This window comes from Lytechinus variegatus, chromosome 12 (assembly GCF_018143015.1).
Source record: "Lytechinus variegatus isolate NC3 chromosome 12, Lvar_3.0, whole genome shotgun sequence".
NCBI classification, from domain to species: Eukaryota; Metazoa; Echinodermata; class Echinoidea; order Temnopleuroida; family Toxopneustidae; genus Lytechinus; species Lytechinus variegatus.
The window spans coordinates 15,125,571-15,150,933 of NC_054751.1; the positions used below are offsets into that span (position 1 = coordinate 15,125,571).

Consider the following 25,363-nt stretch of genomic DNA (forward strand, 5'->3'; position numbering starts at 1 on the left):
TCGCTCGTGGACTTTTACTTTCAAGTCTTGCGCGACTTTTGAGACCAGAATTGTGGCCCCCGAGTTGGCAGTTCCGAAATTATGCAACATTTCTTAAGTAAATGCAGACCCAAAATTACTCAAAAAAGTGAATTTGTGTACAAATCCAATATATAATTATTTTTCTTTTACTGCTGAAATAAATTAATTTTATCTTGTTTATGGTCAAAATAAAGTCCCCGACAATTTCCATTGAAAAAACAAAATGTCGAAAAACAAAGAAATTCATACGAAATTTAGAAAACAAAACACATCAGAAACAAATTTGATTAGATGCCTATCTAGAGTATGTGAATCAAAAATTGCACTTTCAGGGGAAATGTTTTATCAATTAGACCAAACTTAGCATAATTAATGAGCAATGAGACTTTTGCAGAATTTGATATTTCAATTTTGTAGATAATGCCATGGGTAACGCGTGTGCCAATTTTAGTCGCGATCGACGGCCCAAGATCATAAGGATTCAGCCCCCCTGTCTTCTTATTAGGTGTCGAAATATCCCAGTCTAATTAGGGTTAAATGTAAATGCCTCACCATTCGTCTGCTTAATACCACTACATGTAGCACTCTCAGAGTATTGTATGCCGTTCTCTCTCACGTTTTCTTTTGCTCTCTCCCATTTCCTCTAGTCCTTGATTCCATGCATCCCCTTTCTACCTTATTTTGCAAATCATAACTATGCATTATTATTTTCATGTTTAATGATCAGAGTTCAATACTGTTAATTCACGATTTATTTCATTAATAAAAATGCAAAGAATCTTGACATTTTATTGTCAACTCATAATACATACATCTGTGGTTTGAGGGTTTGTTCTTTTGTAATCTTTCTATCAAAACTTTTTATAAAACTTTCTTTATATCACTGATTTATTATAAATGCAGATTTCACCATGGACCTACCACCAAAAAGGTGGCAAAGTCAAATTCATGATCACAGAAAACTGTTAGACATTGGAGGAAATTGACTAAGAACATGTTAAAGGTGGTAGGTCAATGTTTTTTCTGTCTCTGTACTCTACAAATGCAATGAAATCTTGAAACGTACATTCTCAAAATATTTTTTTTCCAGAATATGTATTCTCTTTTTTTTGTCTAAGGAAAATTCTCAATAATGGATTACATATTCATGAACATACAAGTGTAGAACATTTATGTAAAGTGTGCATCTTGTTATGAAACAACAGATAAAAATGATATTGTGCAAAAAAGTTCAATGACTGTTCAAAAATATAAGAAAACATCTATAGACCAAAATTATGGGCACATTAATCCAGTTAACAAATAGAATGAGATGTACCCGGACTGTAAAGGCTAGCCTGATAAAGTCAAATCTGTGACTACAAAAATCCATTCGACTTTGGAAAAGAATGCGCTTTAAAAAAACCCATGTACACTTAAATTACAAACACATGAATGTAATATCTACATGTATTCTTGGCTAGAAAAAAATATTTAGGTGATTGATTTTTTTTAAGACGATCAACATAAGCAGTCTACTGTCCATGCATGGACCTAAGTCAGGGTGGTAGGTCCGTGGTTCATGTAACATTGTCAAAGTTGAAGCACCTAATGTATGACATCTCCAAGGACTTTATTATTTTGCATACCATAATGTTCATGTACACTTAGTTCCATTCCAAAATACATTGTACATGTATTGCCAATTTATAGCACATTTGCATGTATTTATTTCAAATTTTTCAATTGTCATTCTTATGTTACAGTCTAGGCTGTTACTTTGCAACTCTTCTCACCATCCTAATCCAAATAGCACCAGTAAATTCAAGTCCTTTTCTACCACATGAAGGATGCTAACATATCAAAGTCAGTATGACCATCTATACATTACATGAAGAGGTGCATACAAGTGCATATGAAATGTTTTGCTTGGTGAAAAAAATTAATTCAATTGATGAAAACACAATCTAAATCCAGCATGATCAAAGGCTATGCATTGGAATCTTGACTTAACAAAATAAGTATTCAACATGGAGGACATGCAAGCAGGTCAATCTTCATCAAGAGGAAAATAAATTTACATGAGTAATGATGAATGTAACTTTCTCATCGTTAGGAATTTAAATTCAAGATGTACATGCACTAAATTCAAAGTTGAATCCTGAAACCACGGTAGGTCCATGCTGAAACTTACATGAACATGTAGGCAACAGGTAAAATGGTACTGTGCAAAAATCATGAAAAAACAGCAAAATACATGTACGCTACTTTGCTAGTTCTTTCCTTAGACTTCTTTGTCCTTTAGATGAGGCACGCTTCGCTTGCTTCTCCACCAAGTTGAAAGCTTTTACAAAGGCAGTGATACGGATTTTGGTGAAGTAATTTAGAATTGAATGGAACAGAGGTTTCATGTCTGTGTTAATGGAATACCGACAGATCAAGGAGTTCCACTGCTGCGTGACCTTGTTGTCCTCGGCGCACGACTTGAACAGGGTAGTTTTCAAGTTTGTCTTTCTGAGTTCTCCAATTTTCTTCCTGTTCAGAAATGGTTTTGCAACACGTTCACATGCCCAGAAAAACCTGAATACATCATCAGTCACACAAAACAGTCCTCCTCTATTTTGCATTTCCATCCAAGCAATGGTATATGCTAGGAAGGATGGGGCCATGGTCTCCTTGTCCTGGCTTGCCCTCCAGGACTGAAGAATTCTGATGTACTCCTTTGCCAGAGGTGACTTTCCACGCCGATACCTCTTCAAGAGAGCATACGGGATGAATCCAGAAACATACCGCAGTACCTGAAGTTCACGTTCGTTCAACTCAACACGAGGATTGGCTTCCTTCTCATTTACCTGTTGGCTTCCAACAAAGGAGACTGTCTTTTGAAGAACTTTTTCCAACATGAACTGGTAGAGTAAATTTCCGACAATGCGCCCCACCGAATCTATACGAAGACTATTCAAGAACTCTCTCCAATAATCTCTATGCTTTTCTTCAAGTCTAACTATATGGAACCTCTTGAATATTTCCTCCTGTAAAGAGGCACCAACAGGGGTCTTGTCAACAGCAGCAACAATATCTAATATTATGTTGAACATATACATGCTCATATTTTCCAAATCAGAGTTCTCAAATGCCAGGATCCTTTGTGCCATGGACTTAACATCTCCACCATATCCATGTTTGCCTGAAAATCTTTCTTCACTGGAAACCAACTGAAGGATGTTTCTTATTGTAGACACTGCTTCTGATTCCATCTTTCTCCTAGTATCAGGGCTCAGTACAAAGAATACTGCAATGAAATTAAGAAAAAAAAATTGTATTAGAAGCAAGAATTCAAATGTAATTGTGCATAAATTATACAGGTATGTCAACATCCATTGAAAATTGATTCTATCATTAAAAAAATGACTCTTGATAAAGGAAGCTGATTTTGCTTTCAATATAATAATTCAAGAATTAAATAAAATTAATGCGAAAGTGTTTAGTATATAAATTTAGCCAGTGTCTATAAATAAATAAAATATACCAAAGGTTTCTCGAAAAAATTGTGTAATTGCTGATAATGAAATTAGAAAAATAAACATTGCGAAAGTGTTTAAATATAAAGTAAAATGTATTAAAAAAATAATAATACACCATCCTAGACCCACATGCACATAACTTGTTGGCAATCTCAGTGCAATTAATTTCCTTTTGATCTTGGAATTAATGATATCTCATAGTTCAGTTTGTGTATCCATGGACTATTAAACATGTTTTTACCATGGACCTACATACTACTCTAAAAGAGTAGTTCAGTAGGTCCACAGTTATACAGACTTTTTATGAAATTCATTGATTACTGCAACTATGTCATTTAATCTTGATTTAAAAATAATAACAAAAATAATGAACTAATCCATTTATACAAGTACCTTTTGATTGTTTCTTTTTGTCAGCTTTCTGGGATGCACTCTGCTGCACTTCCTGATCTGCTGGATGTGAAAAAGGAACATTTGATAAGGGATATTATAGAGTATAATGTACATAGCAAAATTTTAATTTACAAATGAAGACCACATTTATGCACAACAACAATGACAAGAGTTCTGGCAAGGATGGGGGAGGGGGTAAAATTGTATGTGACTATCCATGAAATCAGTGCTCAACATGTCATGGAAAGAATATACGATTACATGAACAGGCCACAGGATTTCTTTCATTTCGGCAAACAAAATGAAACTGATAATTACCATCCGGCTTTGCTTCAGCTGTTCGTTGATTCTCCTTTTTCTTCGAAGACTTCTGTCTAGACTTGGCAACATTTTTAAGTTCAGTCTGCTTGGCCTTGGCACTTAATGATGACCCTGTACATATAAAAGACAGAATGAAGATTAATATGCTATTTAAACACAAATTATACTGGAATGGTTGACCTTCAGTGGCACAGGTCCATCTATGGATCGTATGATTTACAAAAGTTACAACTCAAGCAATAACTTCTACGTGTACATGTAACTTAAGAATGGAGGGACATGATGAACAGAATTGCAACGCTTCAATACCATGATTCAATCCATGCAGTAGGAAATAATTCTTATTTTTAGGGGTTATTTTATTTTGCCACAAAGAGTCGACGGTTGAAGTGATTTGGGGGCTACAGTGTATTTCTATCCTTTCAAGACCAAGAGCTACATTTTCCCCAGTTGGCAATAATGCTGTAAAAGCTATATCTTCTTTAAAATTGATGGGCCAACTTTAGATAAGATAAGTTGGCCCAAATTATTTCATTTTGCATTGAAAGCAGTTGTGGACGATTCTGGCTGTCTATCAACTAGAGGCTGAGGGTGCAGTCGCCCACTGCCCTACTATTTTACTGGGTTGTTTGTAAAAGTTAGATTCACGACAACAAAGTCTTTTTTCTCCAGACAAGACAGCAATTTCAGGAATTTTTTTAATCGATTGATTTGACTTGAGAGTAATATCAATTATCAGTAGTTATTGCATGAATTTTTATGAAGATGGGTGCACATTAAAGTAGTATTATTGCACAGATGATCCAGGTTCACTCAGCCTCAGGAGTATAACAAGCACAGCTAAAAACAAGTAAGTTAAAGTACATGTGTAGGGCCCAAGTTTGATTTACAATGAAATCTACGCCAACACGTAAAAAAAATTTAGTCGTTTCTTATGTGGGGGGGGGGGACAAAAATGAAAGATATTTTGTGATATTGACAACTCTCAATGTCATTGACAGATTTAGATTAAAATAGCTACAATCTAATGTTGGATCTTAACACGAAAAAGTAACGTACCCCCCGGTATTCATGATTTTCTTTCTCCTTATTGAACTCCTACCAGTATTTCTTCTCTCTTTGAACTTGAACTTGAAGTTTGATTTTTTTTTCTTCTTCGTCTGTTTTTTTTGTTATTGATTGTTCATGTGAATCATTTCAATATATTGCTACGATGTATTGTACTTTTCATCTTTGTGCATATTTATTATTAAAGCCATTGGAAACAATTTGTTTTTGTATCCGTACCGTATATTGACCAATATATAAAGAATCTTGAATTTTCTTACGTACCGGCTTCGTCATGTTGTTCGTGGTCTTCACCTTCCCGATCACTCACATTCCCGACATTAGCATTAGAAACTCCTAACTCTTCTTCCTCTGGACTCAACACGAGATCACCCCAATCCTCTAATTCCTCAACACTAATATCAGTAAAATCTTCCGTAATGAAGGCCATCTTTGATGAACAAAAATTATGAAAAAGCGGACGTTTGCAGATTAGTACTGTACCGTACTGTAGACATGATTCTAGATGAAAATAATCGGATCTCAATCTAAAAACGGTAGCAGACAAGCAAGCCGTTCTACTGTATGGTTGTCCGTGACGTATGTTAACGTATCGGATGACTAAAGCCTTTCCGTTCGCTGATTCCCTTCGCGATGTACTAAGCGCTGTACTAAGTGCGCAGCGAAACAACAGCTGTTTCTTGCATCACGTCGCAGTGAGACGATTTACGACCGATTGATGCGTTTCAGCTGTGCGGAGAGGATTACGAATTACTGTCGGCGACTGTGATGGATATAGTCAGAGCTGCTCGATGAATGTCCAGTCAGAGTGGTAGGTCCATGCATGTATCAAGCAGTCCTCAGTAATATATATGAAAGCTTCTAGTGCAAACAATACTGTGTATGTCTGTAAACCCTTACAAAGTCTCAACCATTATTTATACTCATTTATAGAGAACAAAACCAAAAAAAGAATACAACTGTCGAATTCATATTTTTGTGCAATCCAAATTCCAAGGACAAAAAAGGTTTCAAAAGTTCAAAGACAACCCAAGACAAGTGTCCAGACATCCGACCCCCATCCAACATGAACAAGAGTGAATGGGACTGACTCAACAACAAACGTGACACAGCAGCGACAAGCCAACAGTAAACACTGCACTGCACTTTGGTTAATATAAATGCAGCCTGACAAACAATAACCTCAAACTCGAATCAAATTAACTAAATTTCACTCATGATTGTTTCAAAATTGTTAAATCGTAAATGAATGGGGCAAATCTTACCACTTACATAGTCCTAAATTTAGATGACGAAAATAAATCCAGTGCCAGATGACGTCACTCAAGCGCGCGCGGCGTGACGACATTCGATTTTTACATTTGATTTTGATGACGAGTTTCAATCTGAGGCTTGACTGAGCCTTTTACTTGTCTTTGTGGTCGAATATGAACTCGACCTAGGCAATAGATTCGAATTAGCATACTCGTGATATAGGCCCCGCTCGAGAAAAAATTGTAATCGATCATACCTCAATATCTAGGTTGCTAACTTCAGCTCACTATATATACTCGTGATATAGGCCCCGCTGCTGTGTTGAACGGCTTGGAATGTCCGTGCGCGGGGCCTGTTTCACGAGTATAGTACTATAACCGTTATATAGGCCCCGCACTACTGCACTTCAGACACTCCAACACAGTAGCGGGGCCTATATCACGAGTATATATTAAGCTTGCATCCTAAGATAGTCGCGAAACAGGCCCCGTCCAATGTGCTTATCCCAGCATTCGCACGTGTGTGGGGCTCGGATGACGGCTATATAGTATACTCGTTATCGAGGCCCCTTACACTGTTATGTAGTGGAAAATAACGTGGTCGTGGGGCTTGTTTCCCCGCGCGGTGGACGATGAGAATTATAACGGGCGGCGTCCCCCCCCCGGGGGGGGGGGGCTCCAATTTCCTTTTTCAGAAATCTATCTGTCGATTTACTTATGTATGAAAATAGTTTTTTATTATTCATTTATCAATCTATTTGTATTGATTAATTAATGTATTCATTAATCATTTAATTTATTTGTGTTTGGTGTTTTTTTCTTTTGTGATGTATTTGTATTGATTAGTTAATGTATTCATTAATCATTTAATTTAATTCAATGTTATAATAAGGACAAAAGTATTTCGTTGGCAAATGGTGAACTGGCTCTTTATTTGCATTTTATGATCCAATGATAGGCCTATTGTTTTATTTGTTAAGCGGTATTTTAGGAAGAATTTTCACCAACAAACCAATTATCTCTTGTGATTTTTTTTCATTTCTTCAGTAAAAAGTGGGGGGGATGTTTGTACTGGCCACCCCCCCCCCCCCTCGAAAAGAGGGGGGATATATCCCCCTATCCCCCCCGGATTTACGCCAGTGCAGCTGACTACATCGAGATTAGGAAGGAAAGAGGAGGGTGCAGGTCCAAGCAGTCGTCAACCAGCCACGGCAAACAACTACTCAAGGAGCGCCTTTACCCGGCGCCTTTACCTGGGGCGAAGGCGATGACAGCGACTTCGAATGACTCTCAGGAGTCATTTTGGCTTGAGATTTAATCTCGCCTCTAAACACAACGGCTCTTTTCAGAGCCACCAAATTACCAAGAAAGAAACTGAATAGATATGTCTCTATTTACCTCTTAAACAAAAATTAATAAACACCCTACATTATTTTCTTCAATTAATACTTATGGGTAAGCGATTGATTTCTAACCAAGAAAAAATACAGTATCAACAGATGCGATTTTTAAATATGATCTATAATTGGCAAATTTATTTAATAAAAATAAATAATATAACTATAAAGACGGGGATAAACCTCAATGCACCCCTAATATAAGGCACCAGTTTCGTCAATGAATTATGGTTAAGCAATTGATTTTCAACCTAGAAAAAATAACAATATCAACAGATGCGATTTTCAAATAAGATAAATAATTGGCAATTCTCATAAAAGAATAAAAATTTAAAGACTGGAATCAACTTCAATACACCCCTAATAAAAAGTAAGAAAATCGATCTCTCAACATGAGTAACAGTGACCGTAAATCCCCCCCCCCCCCGAAAATATTAATGAACAGTGAAGTGATAATTTACGATTGCTTAAATATTGAGAGGGATCACCCGAAAAAGTCCCACAAATATAATAAGAACGACAGACTGGACTTAGAAAGTGGGTAATGGAAAGAATCTCGTATAAACGTGTTGGCTAATAAACTTTGGGCAGAAAATAGTATGATTTGTATGCCTACAAGTAAAGAAAATTCAGATAAACAAAACACTGAAAATATGATCAAAATCGGACAAGGAATAACAAAGTTATCGCATTTTGAAAATTTGCATCAATCCGATGAAACAGTCATGGGTGTGTCATCATCATAATTCAATTAGCAAATTGGTGACGTCATATCACCAATTGTTCTTTTGTATTATGAAAATTAGGTTGATTCAATTTTTTTCTACGAAGAACTTAAAAAATTGGATTGGCAACTGATTTAGTGCATTAGATATTCCGCATTGCTGCGACTATAAAGGAGACGCATTATTCACAAATATATTGTGAAAAAAAAATTGAGCAATGATTTTGTTGAATAACATAAGGAAAAGGAAAGTGGGGTCGTGACATCAGCCCACCTAATGAATATTCATGACAACTGTTTTAACAAAATATTACTACTTTAAAATTCAATCATTTTTTTTATATCCGGTTTTGAGGAAATTTTCGGAATTTTTCTCAGTGAATTCTACTATATATTAAGCTATAAATACTTTCAACACGGACCATCCCTTTAAGTTTTAAAATGACTGCAGGATGGGGAAATAGGTTAGCTGAAGAAATACTGGAATATCAATGAACGGTATTGTAAGCTTTTTAAAAACAAAACATGAATAAATTGATATTTGGGTAAAAAAAGTAGGGCCTACTATATACCCAAAATAGATAATATACATAATGAAAGGCCGATCCCCAATTGTGGGGCGGGGGGGGGGGGTAAGTCTCAGTAAAATATAGATTAAGTTAAATATAGTGTAGATATCCCTCAAGCAATAATAAAATTGACCAAACCAAAAGAAAATTAACAAATCTTCCCCGAATGAATATGACTATTCGTTTTCTTTTCTGAACTTAAATGGATGAAAAGTTGGGAAGCGGGGGGGGGGGGGGGTACATTTATGAAAGGAATGAAAAATACAAATCGATAATACACACGAAGCCAGATGAATGATTCAATATTGAATAAAAGCCGATTTGAAAAAAAATATATTGACTTCTTACATCCAGGTGATTACATGAATGAATAAATGGAAGATTGGGGGAATTATACAAGAATTATATAATTTGATTATTGATGAACCCCTCCCTCCCGCAAAAAATAATCAAAATGAAATGTGTGTGTGTATTTGAATTTTGTCGGACGTGTATCAATCAGATATGATTATTTACGTCTGCATGGGACCGACCTTTAACGTCACCATCCGAAAGACGTGACCAGGACTCGAACCTCGAGCCTCCGCTTCAATTTGTAACTTCCCCACAGCTTGGATTACAGGCGCACGCCACAACGCCCAGAAATGCGGGGGGGGGGGTGGGGCTCCAATTTATTTTCCCCAAAACAAGGGATAACAATGAACTTCCACACATAAAAAAAATAAAATCGAATTATACCCCTGATTCCATATCAAAAAAGAAAAGAATATAGTAAATAATTAATAAATTTATATTTTTTTAAACACAAGTGCACACCTAGTTACCAATAATGCATATAGCATTTCCATTTATTTGAATGCAGGATAAAAGAGCATTGTAGGTGCAGTGGCCGAGGATCGCCCGGACTTTCCATGTACAGCCAGGCGCATAGACCACTCGGCCACGGCTTCTCCGTGGCCGAGCACCTTCGATTAAGATTTTTTTTAAAGGATGTTTTATTATATTCTCTCAAATCAAAATACACAATCAGATTCTATAAACAATTTGTACAAACTATTTGAAACATAATTATAAATTATACAATAAATCCATTACAATATAATTATACAACTTATACATCAAACTTGAAAAATACTAGAAATTAATACTAATGCGTTTCAGCAATTACAAAATGAAATATTAACAAAATATATGACATGATCAGAGAGAAAAAAAGATAAAAATGTTCCACCTCCCACCCCCCCCCCCTCCCTCCGTCCCCAGGTTAGGAGCATTCTCCCCTTTATGCCTATATACTCTACATGGAAGGGACTGCAATTCTCCGTATTGGGTTTTTTCTGTGTTTTTATTTATTTTGTTTTGTGGCTTTGTCTCTCGTATGTATACCTTTGCCTCACTCTCCCTATTTATTCTTTTAATTAAGATTTTCCCATTTCCTTAAATGAAGAGACATCTTGCCTCTACCTAGCGCCAGCCTTCTTTCTTCCAATTCTTTAAATTTCCTTTTAATTTCATCCATGGTTATATGTGCACCCTTTTCCCTCCCTATGAAGATTAAAAATTTAACAAAGATTAAAAAGTGATTGATTAAGCGTTTTCCTTCGTCCTTTAATTCTACCCCTACAAGAATTTCCTCCCAGCTTAAATTACCGGTAGAAATATAACCAAACATCTTCTTACAATTATCCCAAACCAGACAAGCATATTCACATTCCAAAAAAAAGATGGCGATATGTTTCCTCCTCTTTTTCACAAAAACAACAAAGGTTATTTTGTGAGATTTTAAAACGGAACAAGTGATGATTTGTGTAAGCAATGCAGTGTAACATTTTAAACTGAAATTCTCTTAATCTACTGTTCAGAGTACATTGTCTTGGTCTCATAAAAATGTGTTCAAAATACATTTCTTAATCGATTAAAAAAAGACTGACCAAAAATCTAAATGAACTTCCACACATAAAAAGAATTAAAACGAATGATATACATCTTATTCGCTATATCACAAAAAAAAACACTGAAAACAAATAAATCCTATAATTAATAATACACTAATTAATCAATTAAAAATAAATTAGATGAACTTCCACAAATAAAAAGAATTAAAAAAACGAATGATACCTCTGATTCTCTACATTACAAAAGAAGAAAAAATGAAAACAAATAAAATATAAATCCTATAATTAATAATACATTTATTAATCAATTAAAAATAAATTAGATGAACTTCCACAAATAAAAATAATTAAAAACAAATTATAGTTCTGACTCTTTATATCACAAAAGAAAAAAAAACACTGTAGTTAATATAGATTGATAAATAAAAAATTGAATGAATAATGGATAAATGTAAATGCATTTATTAATCAACATAAACACATTACGGTAATTAATCAATTAAAATAGATTGAAATAAATAAACTCCCGCACATAAAATGATTAAAGATTAATGATACCTCTGACTCTCTATACAGTGCGTCCCAAAAAAAACTATACACTTTTTAAATGGCTGCCAAATAAAAAATGTAGCACTTTGGGGAAAAAGACTTACATATATGGAAAGCCAATAAAGTCAACTTTCAAATGACACCAAAAAATTGGAAAACTATTCATACTTGAGCGAGCACTGACCACTGAAACAAAGGGTATGAAAATTAGGGTGGGCTGGAATTAGCCTTCCAATTTATGTCAGTTTTTGAGAGGCAAATCCTTTCGAACTTGCAAAGTTAAGGGCGTTGTGATAAATAAATGATCAACGTGACCAGTTTTGGTTGCTTAAGTAAATTTTTTTAGATTATTAAATTGAATTTTAATGCATGAGTGAACATAAATTACACTTTTTGGGCAGCATTTCAACTCTATCATTTGGAGCTCTTTTGGGGCATCATTTCAACTTTATCATGTGGACCTCAGCAATGTGTTCATGGGAGTCGGGAGAATAGGGGGTGCGATAGGACTTCAGTGGGAGAAGGTTGTTGATGGAATAAGGGTCAACGGAACATTCAGCCCCACCCTCCCCTCCTGTTGAGAGACTGATGGCTATTGTCATGTACGAGTGAAGTCCAGAGCAGAATGTTGATTTAATGATTGATTCTGAATTGGGGCATCAACTTTTTCCTATCAATCATTTAATCAACAATTTATTAGTCAATCAACTCATTCAATGTGCAATGTGATCAATCAAACATTCATTTTTTTCAGTAAATTACTTCATTAATCATCATAATCATAAAATTTCTTGGTAATCATTCAATAAAAAAACTGACCATCAGCCACCGGTCACTTGGCCGTTAAGTTTTAAATAGGCTACAATCCAGGAAGTGACACAAAGTGGGGGGGAGGGGGGGCTGGGAAATGGAGGTGGAGACGGGAGGGTACATATGACTTTTAACTTGTAAAAGGACAAAAAGAAGAGGAATGCCCGGTTTTAACCAAGTCTTAGCATATCTCGCCCTCTTGCTTGTAACAGGTACCATCACATTACTCTGACTCTCACGAACACACTTCTGAGGTCCACAAGATGAATATGCTACACTAATCTTAATCCCTGTTCACTCATGCATTACATTTCAATTTAGTAACTCAATGAAATTTGCCTAAGAAACCATAACTTATCTCACTCATAAATAGCATAACACCCTTAGCTTTGTAAGTTCCAAAGGACTAGCCTCTCAAAGAAAACTGTAAGGCTAATTCCTGCCCAGCCTAGCCAAGCTTAGTCTCTCAGGAGGAGAGAAGTTGGGGGAGGGGGTAGAGATGGAGGAAGGGGTTGCTAAATGTTCTGTTGACCTTTATCCCATCAATGTACTTCACCTACCTGAGTCCCCCCTCTTCTCCTGAGTGTCATGAACACATTGTTGAGATCCACATGATAAAGACAAAATGCTGCACTAAAAATTGCAATTCATGATCACTCATGCATTAAATTTCAATTTAATAACGCATTAAATTTTCACAAACAACATACTGATCACATCTGATCTTTAATTCACCAAATAACCCTCAACTTTGCAAGTACCAAACATAAAAACCTGAAAGAAATTGGAAGGCTAATTCCGGCCCACCCTAATTTTCATACCCTTTGTTTCAGTGGTCAGTGCTCGCTCAAGCATGAATAGTTTTCCAACTTTTTGGTGTCATTTGAAAGTTGACTTTATTGGCTTTCCATGTCTATAAGTCTTTTCCCCCAGAGTGCTACATTTTTTATTTGGCAGCCATTTCAAAAGTGTATAGTTTTTTTTGGGACGCACTGTATATCACAAAAGAAAATAAAACATTGAAAACGAATAAATTAAATGATCAATGAATATGATATATTAATAAAATAGATTGATAAATAAATAAATGAAATTTCACGCACAGATATAATTAAAAACGAATGATACCTCTGACTCTCTACATCAAAAAAGAAAAAATGAAAACAAATAGATTAAATGAAAAAAATAAGAATGCATTATTAATCAATATAAATACATAGATAATCAATTAAAATAGATTGAAATAAATAAACTCCGCACATAAAATAATTAAAGATGAATGATACCTCTGACTCTCTTTATCACAAAAAAATAAAACATTGAAAACAAATAATTTAAATAATTAATGAATATATATTAATCAATTAAAATAGATTTAAGAACTGAACTTCCGCAAATAAATATAATTAAACAAGACCTCTAACTCTCTCCATATTTATAACACAAAAGAAAAACTGAACAAAAATAAATTAAATGATTAATGAATACATTAATTAATCAATTAAAAATAAATTAGATGGGCTTCTACGAAGAATTAAAAAGCGAATGATACCTCTGACTCTCTATATCACAAAAGAAAATAAAACATTGAAAACAAATTAAATGCTTAATGAATATAATTAATATACTAATCAATTAAAATAGATTGATAAATAAATAAACGAAATTTCACGCACAGATATAATTAAAAACGAATGATACCTCTGACTCTCTACATCACAAAAGAAAAAAATGAAACCTAATAGTTAAATGAAAAAATATAAATACATTATTAATCAATATAAATACATAGATAATCAATAAAAAAATTGAAATAAATGAACTTCCGCATAAAAAAATTAAAAACGACCTCTGACTCTCTCCATATATATATAACACAAAAGAAAAAAACACTGAACACAAATTAAATGACTAATGAATACATTAATTAATCAATACAAATAGATCACAAAAGAAAAAACACTAAACACAAATGAATTAAATGATTAATGAATACATTAATTAATCAATACAAATAGATCACAAAAGAAAAAAACACTAAACACAAATAAATTAAATGATTAATGAATACATTAATCAATACAAATAGTTAATGAATGAATAATGAAAAACTATATTCACACATAAGTAAATCGACAGATAGATTTCTGAAGAAGTAAATTGGAGCCCCCCCCAAAAAAAAACTGGCACCGCCCATGATATAATTTCCTTGTTTATTTGGATTAACAAATTAGAGAGGGGGGAGGGGGCGCCGCCCGTCATAATTCTCATCGACCACCGCCCGGGGAAACAAGCCCCACGACCACGTTATTTTCCACTACATAACAGTGTAAGGGGCCTCGATAACGAGTATACTATATAGCCGTCATCCGAGCCCCACACACGTGCGAATGCTGGGATAAGCACATTGGACGGGGCCTGTTTCGCGACTATCTTAGGATGCAAGCTTAATATATACTCGTGATATAGGCCCCGCTACTGTGTTGGAGTGTCTGAAGTGCAGTAGTGCGGGGCCTATATAACGGTTATAGTACTATACTCGTGAAACAGGCCCCGCGCACGGACATTCCAAGCCGTTCAACACAGCAGCGGGGCCTATATCACGAGTATATATAGTGAGCTGAAGTTAGCAACCTAGATATTGAGGTAGTATAATCGATTACAAGTGTTTCTCGAGCGGGGCCTATATCACGATTTTGCCGAATTATCACGAATTGCATGCAGCTGCTGATCCTGTATGGAAGAAGTTAGTTTAGAAGAAGTCATCTTTTTGTGTGGACCTCCATTCAGTGTAAGCATGCATCTAGGCGCCAGCCTAGCCCTAGGCTAGGGCCCTATCGGGTTTTCCAAAACACGGTCGGGACTTCCTTCGGCTTCGCCGCGGCCGCGGCTTCTGACTAAGGGTGGGGGGGGGGGTTTGGTGTCCGGACTTTTTATATTTTTGAAACCTTTTTTTTGTCTCCGGATTACACTATGAATATAAATTGGCATGCCATTATCGTGATATTGGGAACCAGCGTTCACTTCATAGTCAGCAGCGCTTTATTCACTCAGTCACACGCACGGTTCCCCATCATTCGCTTCATTTCCACCTCCATTCACTTTGACCTTTTTTGTATGATGGGGTGTCCAAACTTCGCGCACTTTTCAAAAATATTCATCAGGCTTAATTTTGTCCACAAATTATTCATAATTTATACAAAACCAATTCAAGAAATAGTAACCACATTGACGGCAAGATCGTAAACTATAAAATCATGGACGAAAATGTAAAGTAGGTCACTGGGTTTCGCCGGTATGGCGATCTCAAAATTCTATTCCGATCGGCGAATGCGGGCTGTGCTGGAAAACCGTTCAGAAAAAGTGTGACCTAACTTCGCGCACCAAAGCTTTTGTGGAGATTTAACAAAGACTCAAGCTCAAAAAGTGAAATATTTATATCAGATTGATGGCAAAATGCTATGGAATCGGTTAGTACCACATTTAACTCACATTTTTTATGATTTCTGCTTGTAAAATGGTGATATCGTGATGCTTGTTGCTTTCTTCAAAACGGGCGCTAACGGTGACAAATTTGCCATCTTTTGCCAATATTTTCATGAATACTGGACTAATCCTAAAGAAACTTTCAGCGAAGGGTAATTTTAGGTCGCTTTTCACATTGAGGATGTCAGGTTTTAAGGATATTGGCTAGTTTTGGAGATAATGACCGTCCGCGAAGTTTGGACACGCGCGAAGTTTGGACTCACTGCCATACACAAGTGCGCGTACACAAATCTACGAGTGGTTCCCAAAACCACGATTTGGCCTATAAATTCAATATTTTTGTCATCCTCTATTTTGTTCTCAATAATATTTCCTAACATTTTGTATTAATAATTGCTAAAACTTCGCTTGTAAATTTTGCCAAATGACTTTCTAAAATTGATCGTCCGGACACACAACAACTGGGTAGGCCTATACCACCAAGGATACTTAGGGAAGTTTCTGAATGTAGGCACGTTATGCCTCTGTATTCAGTTCTAGGTTTTCCTCAAGATGGCTGGCTCACTTCCGGGAACAGGGCTTTCGTAGTCAAATTATTGGCTCATTTTTCCAGCATCTATCTATCTAGGGCAGCTTCAAAACTACACATGGGGCAGTGACAACATCATTATTTAGGCTATTCCATGTCTTACGTATTCTAACATGAAAAGAATTCCTATATTTATGGGTCTTTGTCCTTGGTATGAACATTTTTTTTTACTGTGACCTCTGGTGTGTTTCCTAATACTATATTTTTCTTGTACATTAAGTTTTGTACATTGATCATAAAGTGTTTATATGTTTCAATCATATCACCCCTAACTCTTGGATACGCCAGAGTTGGGATTTTTAACTGTTTTAGTTGTTGTGGATAGGAAAGCTTCCTTAATTCACGGACTAATTTTGTTGCCCTTCTTTTTACGTTCTCTTATGCATGTATATGTTTCTTCAGTACAGGGTACCTCACAGCGTGGGCATATATATATATATATATATATATATATATATATATATATATATATATATATATGTACTCAACTTGTGGTCGGACAAGAGACTTATAATAAGATATATAACAAAGCAAAGTTATCTTTGTCTAGATAAACAAAAGTTCATCTGATCAAGCCCATAAGCCTGTAGGCCTTGTTTATCTTTGATTGCATGTTTTCTTCAAAGCTGAGTTTATCATCAATTACAACACCCAAGTCCCTTTCGGAGGTGTAATACATGCTCAAGCGCATCATTCATAATGTTAGGCCTACAAATATATCTATCGAGAATAATACCTTAATATTAATCCTGTGCAATCTGGAATTATTTCATGAGAATTTTTGTGACTAAAATTGTCTTTGAAATGATACTTGAAGAAAAGATGCAAAATAGACTTCGAAAAAAGATGAGAGTATCGGCCTGATGCATAGTTAAAAGTTTGTCGGTGAAACAGTTCCATGCATACCCTCATGAATCTACAAGTTAACAAATGGGTCAATGTTGTCACATCCCACCCACCTGACATGAATTTCAGAGATGCCAACCCTCCCGATTTCATCGGGAGGCTCCCGAAAATTCATCCCAACTCCCGCCCTTACGATTACCATCCTTATCCTCCCGAAATTACGATTTTTTTGCATTGATCAAATTGGTTTGGAAGGACATGTATCGTCTGCTAACTTTAGCATGTCGTAACTCCATTACGTTCGCTGCTACTAAATTCTGTGTGAAAAGTAGACAAATAAGGAGCAGCGAAAAGCTGGTGCATGTGATATGCCCAACGGGAATCCACTGTGCACCAGGCCGGTAGGCCCGGCTAGCTTCGCGAGGCGTGTACGCTCGCGGCCACTGGATTTGTTGAGTCGTGCGGTGGAATATCGGTGTGTGATTTCGGCGTCTTGATGGGTTGATAATGACACGAAATGGCGGAAAATCAACAAAAGAAGACCAAGAAATGGTCTCAGAAGTATAAGACTGAATACAGTCTCCAGTACCTGTGTGTTCGGAAGTCGGAAAGAGGAATTTACCATGCATTTTGCGCAATTTGCAGCGTGGACATTTCAGTTAAGCAGGGAGGTCGTACCGGTACTACGTCGTGATGATTCGGAAGCACTTTCGTTCGGGAGCAAACGGCATATAGGCCTACGGACATTGCGATGACAAGATCTTCGAGCTCCACTAGCTAGTAGTACCCTGTCGTCTTTATTTCACCAAGCAAGGGACCAGCGCTAAGCTTTTCTTACTGGATTTATAGTGGAACATAACCTGCCTATAGCCGATAGTGATAATTCCTCATTATTATTGTTGAACAGTTACTTCTTTTGTCCCCTCATTTTTTTTACATGTAAAAATGCATATTTTTTATGTTAAAAAAGTGGGAACAATGTTTATTTAAAAACATGTGAAATGCCCCAAATAAGGGTCAGATTGCACCAGAGAGCATCTAGAAACCCAGAGCTTCCAGGGCCCTAAGGCGGGCCCTGGACCCCGGCCGCAAGAGTCGACCGCTCCGCGCTCGAGATGTGCGCTATGCGCACATAATTTGGTGGCGGTTGCAAATCCTCCCTAATTCTGATTTCCAAAAGTTGGCATCTCTGGAATTTATATAGATCTATATTGATTCAAATTTTCTAAAAGTAGGTAAAATTCGAAATAAATAATGTGTTACTGAAACTTTTTTTTTCCTTCATATGTTAAACATTTTTATTTCATGTGGTAAAATAAAGTAAAAAAGGGGAAGTGGGGATATGACAAAAAAACCTGCATCGTGACCCCTTGCACGGAACTGTAGCTGTTTCCACAAAATATTGCCAAACTCCAAAATTTGATAAATTTGTTTTTGTCATCAGAATTTGATGAAATTTACAGTGTTTTGCTCATTGAATTCTAATGTATTATTTATTAAGATATTCTTTTCCGCCTGGAGTACTGTACCCCTTTCTTTTTGCTTGCTGTCTATACCTAGGGTAAAACAAGTTACTATGAGCATCATTTGAAATCATCCCATGAGAGAGTGTCTGCAAGCGAGTTCTACCAGGCCAATCCAAGCCGGGGCTTAAGGCATTTTGTCCTTCATCTTCTAAAGAACTTTGGAGAGGGCATTCATGGCAAGGGTGTGGTGATCGATGACGAGAACTGGTCTAGGAAGACAAGACAGTCATGCATGCAGAGTATTAAAGCAAAGGTCAGTACTCAGTAGAGAATTCAGAGAACCCTACCCACATCACTGCCGGATGTCTAGGATAAATGCTTATTGAGCCTATTGACTGAGAAAGATGTTTCTGTGAGTAAAACTTCAAGCATTTCTAATGCATGTCAAAAGCTTTGGTAAAGGCTCAATGATTTGAATTATTTTGGATGATCACTCTAACATTCAAATCTTATAAGTTTAACAACCATTATACCATTGATTGATGCTCTGCCAAAATTTGAATTAAAACAGTTTTAGTGCCCGTTTTAGTATTGTCTGAGGTTAATACATTAAGAAAATGTGTTCATCCATCGATCAATTGTAGAAAACTATTCTTCTGGTAAAGCATTCATGTATGTGAAGAGTCAAATAAATGCTTTAAATGCATAGACATCAAGGACCAATCTGATTTTTTTTAATGGGTCCAATAGCTCCCTTCCTGCAAGTTCATCTGCCATGTTTGCAAGCCTAGAGATGCCTTTGAATGTCTGTGGAGAAGAGAGTGGGTCTTGGCGGAATACTTCTCAAAGGGAGACAACAGACCTGGCCATTTCTGGTCCCTAGCTTCTACTGTGGACCTGTCCGACACTGAAGCCAGAATACACAAGTGGTTTCTTCACGAGAGTGGTGAGCATGTTGCAGGTTTAGATGCTTTGGATGAGAGTGAGGGATGGCACCAGATCAAAGAGATAGAGACCAGTCTTCAGCCAAGAACAAATTACAAGGTACAGTAGGATATGGTGGAAGATTGTGCTGAAAGTTTATGTTGAAATTGATAAAGTGAAGGCAGTCATTGCATTTTCTTTTGCATGATTGGTTGTTGTTGCTATTGTTTTGTAATACCTTATAAATGTAGATCAGATGTTTTATAAATTAGGGGTCCAGAAGCATACAGCTGGTTCACTGTGTCAATAGTACAGCCTGACTATTGTGAACTTGCCAATAGTATACAAGGATACCACTCTTTCAGGTTACAGATAACATGTTGGCTCATACTAGGTGATATTTCAGTCCCTTTTGAACCCTTAAAAGGTATCTATGCCCATCATTGGGGTCCCCCAGGGAAGCCTGCTTACAACCCTGCTGTTCACATTCCTATGTACTGACTTTTAAAAAAATCCTCAGTGATGCCCATTTTAAACTCGAGGGAGGAAGTTCATCCATGGGCTAATGAAATTGTTTGTTGGTGATAATGGTGATTGGGATGGAAATGATATTGATGACGATGATGATAATTGTGATGACAAAATGGATGCTGATGATCATGATGACTGATGAATATCGATAGCAATGAAAATGATGGTGATGATGATAGCGATAGTGTTGGTGATGAAAATAAAGAAGATGATAATAGTGAGAATGATGATGATGATCACGATAATTATGAAGAATTATATTACCAAGAAAATAATGGGGATGGTGATGATGATAGTGATGATAGTAATGAAAATGATCTTAAAAGTGCAGATGATCACATCTTTTATCCTGACTTCATCCTCTTTTCAGTTTGAAGTACCTGCTGTATTTTTAGATTGGCAGGCTTTGATGGGAAACTCTACCAATCAACTTGTTGAAGCTCTTAAGATATGGAAATATAAAACGTTATGTGGTAGAGTCATTGTGCTAGCAACAGATACAGATGAGGGTGAGTTTACTTGTATTAACTCTTTACAATGCTTAACCCAAAGGACATCCATGGATGTGGATGCTATATTGACTAACCTCGACCCCCCTCTCATTGTGCTTTTTTTTCTCTCTTTTTTTACCCCCATTAAGGAATGACCTTGCCTTTGACCCTAATTCTCCGGGGGGGGGGGGGCATAATGGCCCCCTGCCCCTTGACAATTTTTGTGATATATCTGCTGCGCAAATTTTTTTGACCTCACCGCTCTCTGACTTTTTACTTTCAAGTCGTGCAAATTTTGAGACCAAATTTATGACACTCGGGTACGAGGTTACGACATTATGCAACATTAGGTAAGTGCATGTCAGACCCAAAATTGCTCATAAACATGATTTCATGTACAAATCCAATGCAAATTGTGTATTTAGCAAAAATTCATAAATGTATCATTTCTAATTTTACTAATTAAGTTTAATTAATTTTGTCTTGTTTATGATCAGTATTAAGTCTGTAACGATTTCCGTGGAAAAAACAAAGAAAAACATATGAAAATAAAAAAAATAAAATTCATAAGAAATCGGTCTTGGTACCAGAATTTTTTCATTCAAAATTATTAGAAATGCTATAAAGAATATTCTCACAAAAAATAGCATTCTTGGACCTTTATTTAGTAAATCAGAGCAAAAAGTATGATTTCATAAATAAATTAACATAATATATCCATATAAAATATATGAATTCTGTGAAATTTACCAATGCAACTACGTAGATTGCTTCATTATTTACCATTATGCAAATTTTTGTTGTAATCGCGCAATCCGCTGCCGAGATAATAAGGGGGGCCATAATGGTCTCCCCCCGGAATGAATCAAAATACCCCAGGAGATTTAAGGTTAAATATAGAAAAGATTATGCTATATAAAAGAGGAATGATGTTATTAAATTATTGGAATTTAGGCTTGTCCAGCATGCCCAAGGAATGGCTGCTCAGTAGATGTGTGGTGATAAGAAATTTTAGAGTGATTCTATAGAGATTTGAAAGAGTAAGACAACATTGGGATATTCCTCTTCATTTCATGAAAGCAATTGAAAAACAACAATTAGTAATAATATAAAAATACTTCAGTGTGACCACTTATTTGCTACTTGTCTGAATTTGGGAAATCTATCAGTTGCCATTCTTGTTAATTTGTTTTGGTGTTTCTGTGAAGTTGTTTTTCTTATATTTTAATTTTTCATATGGAGAGAGAAAGAGATAGTGATCAGGGGTGGTATTCTGAGGTCATTTTATCTTTAAAATATTTCATTTTATCTCTTAAAATGAAATTGGCATTCTGAGATGAGATTTTATCTCTCAGATAAAATTTTAGATTTTATCTTGCGTATAAATTTTATCTTGCGTATCTACAGATGATACGCAACAACAATGCCTGCGTACACATACCCATTGCGTATCTGGCCATTGCAACGCAGATGATGTGCTTGCGCCCATGTTACTTTGAAGAAAAAATAAAATAAACTTAAAAGAGGGTAGAGGCTATTTTATCTCTGCGACATTGATTTCACCAATATTTCTAGGAGAAGTAACCCCAAATGGCGACATGAAAATGAAGAAAAATTATATATTTAATGAGAATAACACCTTAACGTTGTTCCTGTACAATCAGAGAGTATTTCATAAGACTTTTCTTGACTAATATTGTCTTTGAAATGATGCTTGAAAAGATGGGATAAAGTCTTCGAAAAAAGATGAGAGTTTTGTCCTTTTTGTTAAAAAGAAATCTCCGTAAAGACGCGTAAGCGTATAGTGCAAGCGTATTTGAAGTCAATAAATTGACGCAATCTCACCCCTTTGCCACACCTGGTGGAATGGATTTTAATTGGTTGAGTGATATGAGAGAGCTATAAAAGCGCGTTTCTAATTGGATATTGATTAAAAAATAGGTGTGTCTTACAGAGATAAAATGAAGATAAAATGGTTCTCAGAATACCAATTCGGAGAGATTTTAAGGGTATTTTATCTCACTGATTTTAACGGAGATAAAATATTTTATTTTATCTGAGATAAAATGGATCTCAGAATACCACCCCTGAGCATAAGGGAAAAAAGTAGGTATTATACTGCATGCATTAAAAATATACATTCTTTGAAATGATCATGGACGGAAATCTAAGGGGGGATGTGTCCCCCATGCCCAAATAAGTAGGGGGACACAGTATGAAATGTCCCCCCTACTATTTTTGTCTCGCCTGCGAAGCAGAGTGAGACTATAGGCGCCGCTTTTCCGACGCGACGGCGGCGGTGTCAACATCAAATCTTAACCTGAGGTTAAGTTTTTGAAATGACGTCATAACTTAGAAAGTATATGGACCTAGTTAATAAAACTTGGCCATAAGGTTAATCAAGTATCACTGAACATCCTGCATGAGTTTCACGTCACATGACCAAGGTCAAAGGTCATTTAGGGTCAATGAACTTGGCCAAATTGGGGATATCTGTTAAATTCCCATCATAACTTTGAAAGTTTATGGATCTGATTTATGAAACTTGGACATATTAGTAATCAAGCATCACTAAACATTTTGTGCAAGTTCATGATTAAGCTCAAAGGTCATTTAGGGTCAATGAACTTTGGCCGAATCGGGGGTATCTGTTGAATTACCATCATAACTTTGAAAGTTTATTGGTCTAGTTCATTAAACTTGGACATTAGAGTAATCAAGTATCACTGAACATCCTGTGCACATTTCAGGTCACGGAATTGGGTGTATCTGTTGAATTACCATCATAACTTTGAAAGTTTATGGATCTGATTCATGAAACTTGTACATAAGAGTAATCAAGTATCACTGAGCATCCTGTTCGAGTTTCAGGTCACATGATAAAGGTCATGTAAGGTCAATGATTTTTGGCCATGTTGGGGTTTTTTGTTGAATAACCATCATATCTCTGTATGTTTATTGGTCTAGTTAATAAAAAGTGGACATATAGCCCAGTCATTTTCGCCCAAATTTTGACCAAACTTGGAACAAATTGCAACAGATTTTTTTTTATCACAATGCATTTCTGTAAGGTCCCTAGTACAACATACTAAAAGTCTCAAACTTTCCGAATATAGTCTGGTCAGTTAGCGGAATTATGTGGACACGGTGGACAAAAGCGTGATTTTTTCTCCAGACCTTTGTTTATGTATAAGAATTAAGAATGGGGTATGCTCCAAAAAATCTGGCTGCAGGAACAGTGAAAAAAATGGGTGAAAATGTCAGAATTTATGAGTTCAGATTTGTCTGATATATAGACTAGCGCTAGTGCAAAACTCAATAGCAGTGCATTATTTTGCATTGGATTAGTTCTTGAATTCAGACCCTTTTTGAACAGATCTTCTGTTTGTCCTCGCACCTCAATGCACCAAATATCTGAATGAAGATGCTAACCAAGCCGAAGGGTGACGGTGGAGGGGGTTGAATGTTGGTGTGTATGTACATGTTTTGGTCTTGGGGGAAAGGTGTGCAAGACACATTTTTTGCATGTGTTGGAAATTGTGTTGCCATGGTAACAGTGTATTATTGCAAAAAATAAGGTAAAAATCTTGCAGTTAGAACCACTTCCTGTTTTTAACCGATTCTCATGAAATTTGGCACACACATTGGTCTTGAGGTGAAGATGTCTAAGACACACTTTTGTGTGTCTTTCAGAAATCTTGTTGCCATGGTAACAACATATTACATGGTGAAAATTGGGAAAAAACTTACAATTCAAACTGCTTCATCAGTTTTCAATCAATTCTCATGAAATTTGGCACACACATTGTATTGAAGTAAAAATGTACAAGGCACTTTTTGTGTGTGTTTCCAAAATTGTGTTGTCATGGTAACAAAATATCATATGGCAAATTTAGGTAAAAACTTGCAATTTTAACTACTTCATCAGTTTTGAACCAATTCTCGTGAAATTTGGTTCACACATTGGCCTTAGGGTAAAGATGTGCAAGAACCTTTGTTTTCTTTTGCATTTGGCAGAGAGTGCATTACCAGGGTAGCCACAAATGATAGCCAGAAATGTAGGAAAACTTATTGTGGATCAAACTTCTTCCCCTGTTTTTAGTCAGTGCTCATAAAAATTTGAAGAAATATTCATCTTAGGGTAAAGATCCATATTAAACTCTAAATGTCTTCTCTGCATTAAAATGTGGGGGGCTTCATTAATATTTCTGGGTTTGGGGGGAAGGGGCAGGATTGGTCCTTTAAATCTGACATCAAAGAAGGTTAAAGGCAGTGGCCATTAGAAACATAAAAATGATAAACACTCTTAAAAAACGCATCCCCTTAAGGGCATATAGGCTGGAGGTACACTGGGTGAATATGAAACCTTCCGCTGAAGCAGAGGAGTTCCAACACTGGCAAGCAAAACAAAATGTGTACCCCTTCTACATTCAACAGCTGATTTTCCAAACCTTAGTTCCACCTCCCCAAGATGTGCACCCCTTCCCATACCACTTTTAGTTCTACTTCCCCATGCTCAAACCAGTC

General features: G+C 36.1%; 2 protein-coding genes across 4 annotated transcripts in view; one reads left to right on the forward strand and one right to left on the reverse strand.

Annotated features, from left to right (window-relative positions):
* Positions 1–213: 213 nt before the first annotated feature.
* On the reverse strand, positions 214–6,123 carry LOC121424755. 2 transcript variants are annotated; one of them, XM_041620523.1, is made up of 4 exons: positions 5,571–6,123; positions 4,236–4,349; positions 3,918–3,974; positions 214–3,292 (listed from the first exon to the last, which is right to left on the reverse strand). In XM_041620523.1, exons 1-4 carry the CDS (start codon positions 5,734–5,736, stop codon positions 2,265–2,267), a joined length of 1,365 nt encoding a protein of 454 aa, XP_041476457.1. In that variant the 5' UTR covers positions 5,737–6,123; the 3' UTR covers positions 214–2,264. The 2 variants fall into 2 exon arrangements, with proteins under 2 accessions (XP_041476457.1, XP_041476456.1); XM_041620522.1 differs by having other exon boundaries at positions 3,918–3,977.
* Positions 6,124–6,657: 534 nt separating this feature from the next.
* LOC121424754 overlaps positions 6,658–25,363 on the forward strand; it is a 50,252-nt gene continuing 31,546 nt past the window's right edge. For both annotated transcript variants that reach the window (XM_041620519.1, XM_041620520.1), the window contains exons 1-5: positions 6,658–6,758; positions 15,204–15,294; positions 18,985–19,203; positions 19,641–19,934; positions 20,716–20,854. In XM_041620519.1, the coding sequence (XP_041476453.1) occupies positions 15,241–15,294; positions 18,985–19,203; positions 19,641–19,934; positions 20,716–20,854 (706 nt within the window). In that variant the 5' untranslated portion in view covers positions 6,658–6,758; positions 15,204–15,240. The remainder of the gene's footprint in view (positions 6,759–15,203; positions 15,295–18,984; positions 19,204–19,640; positions 19,935–20,715; positions 20,855–25,363) is intronic.

Excerpts from the sequence above, each read along its gene's own strand:
- LOC121424755 (XM_041620522.1), bottom strand. The coding sequence starts at position 5,736 with ATGGCCTTCATTACGGAAGATTTTACTGATATTAGTGTTGAGGAATTA. Across the intron at positions 4,350-5,570 it reads CGAACAACATGACGAAGCCG|GGTCATCATTAAGTGCCAAG; the intron begins GTACGTAAGAAA and ends TTATATGTACAG. Across the intron at positions 3,978-4,235 it reads AGCTGAAGCAAAGCCGGATG|CAGATCAGGAAGTGCAGCAG; the intron begins GTAATTATCAGT and ends TTTCACATCCAG.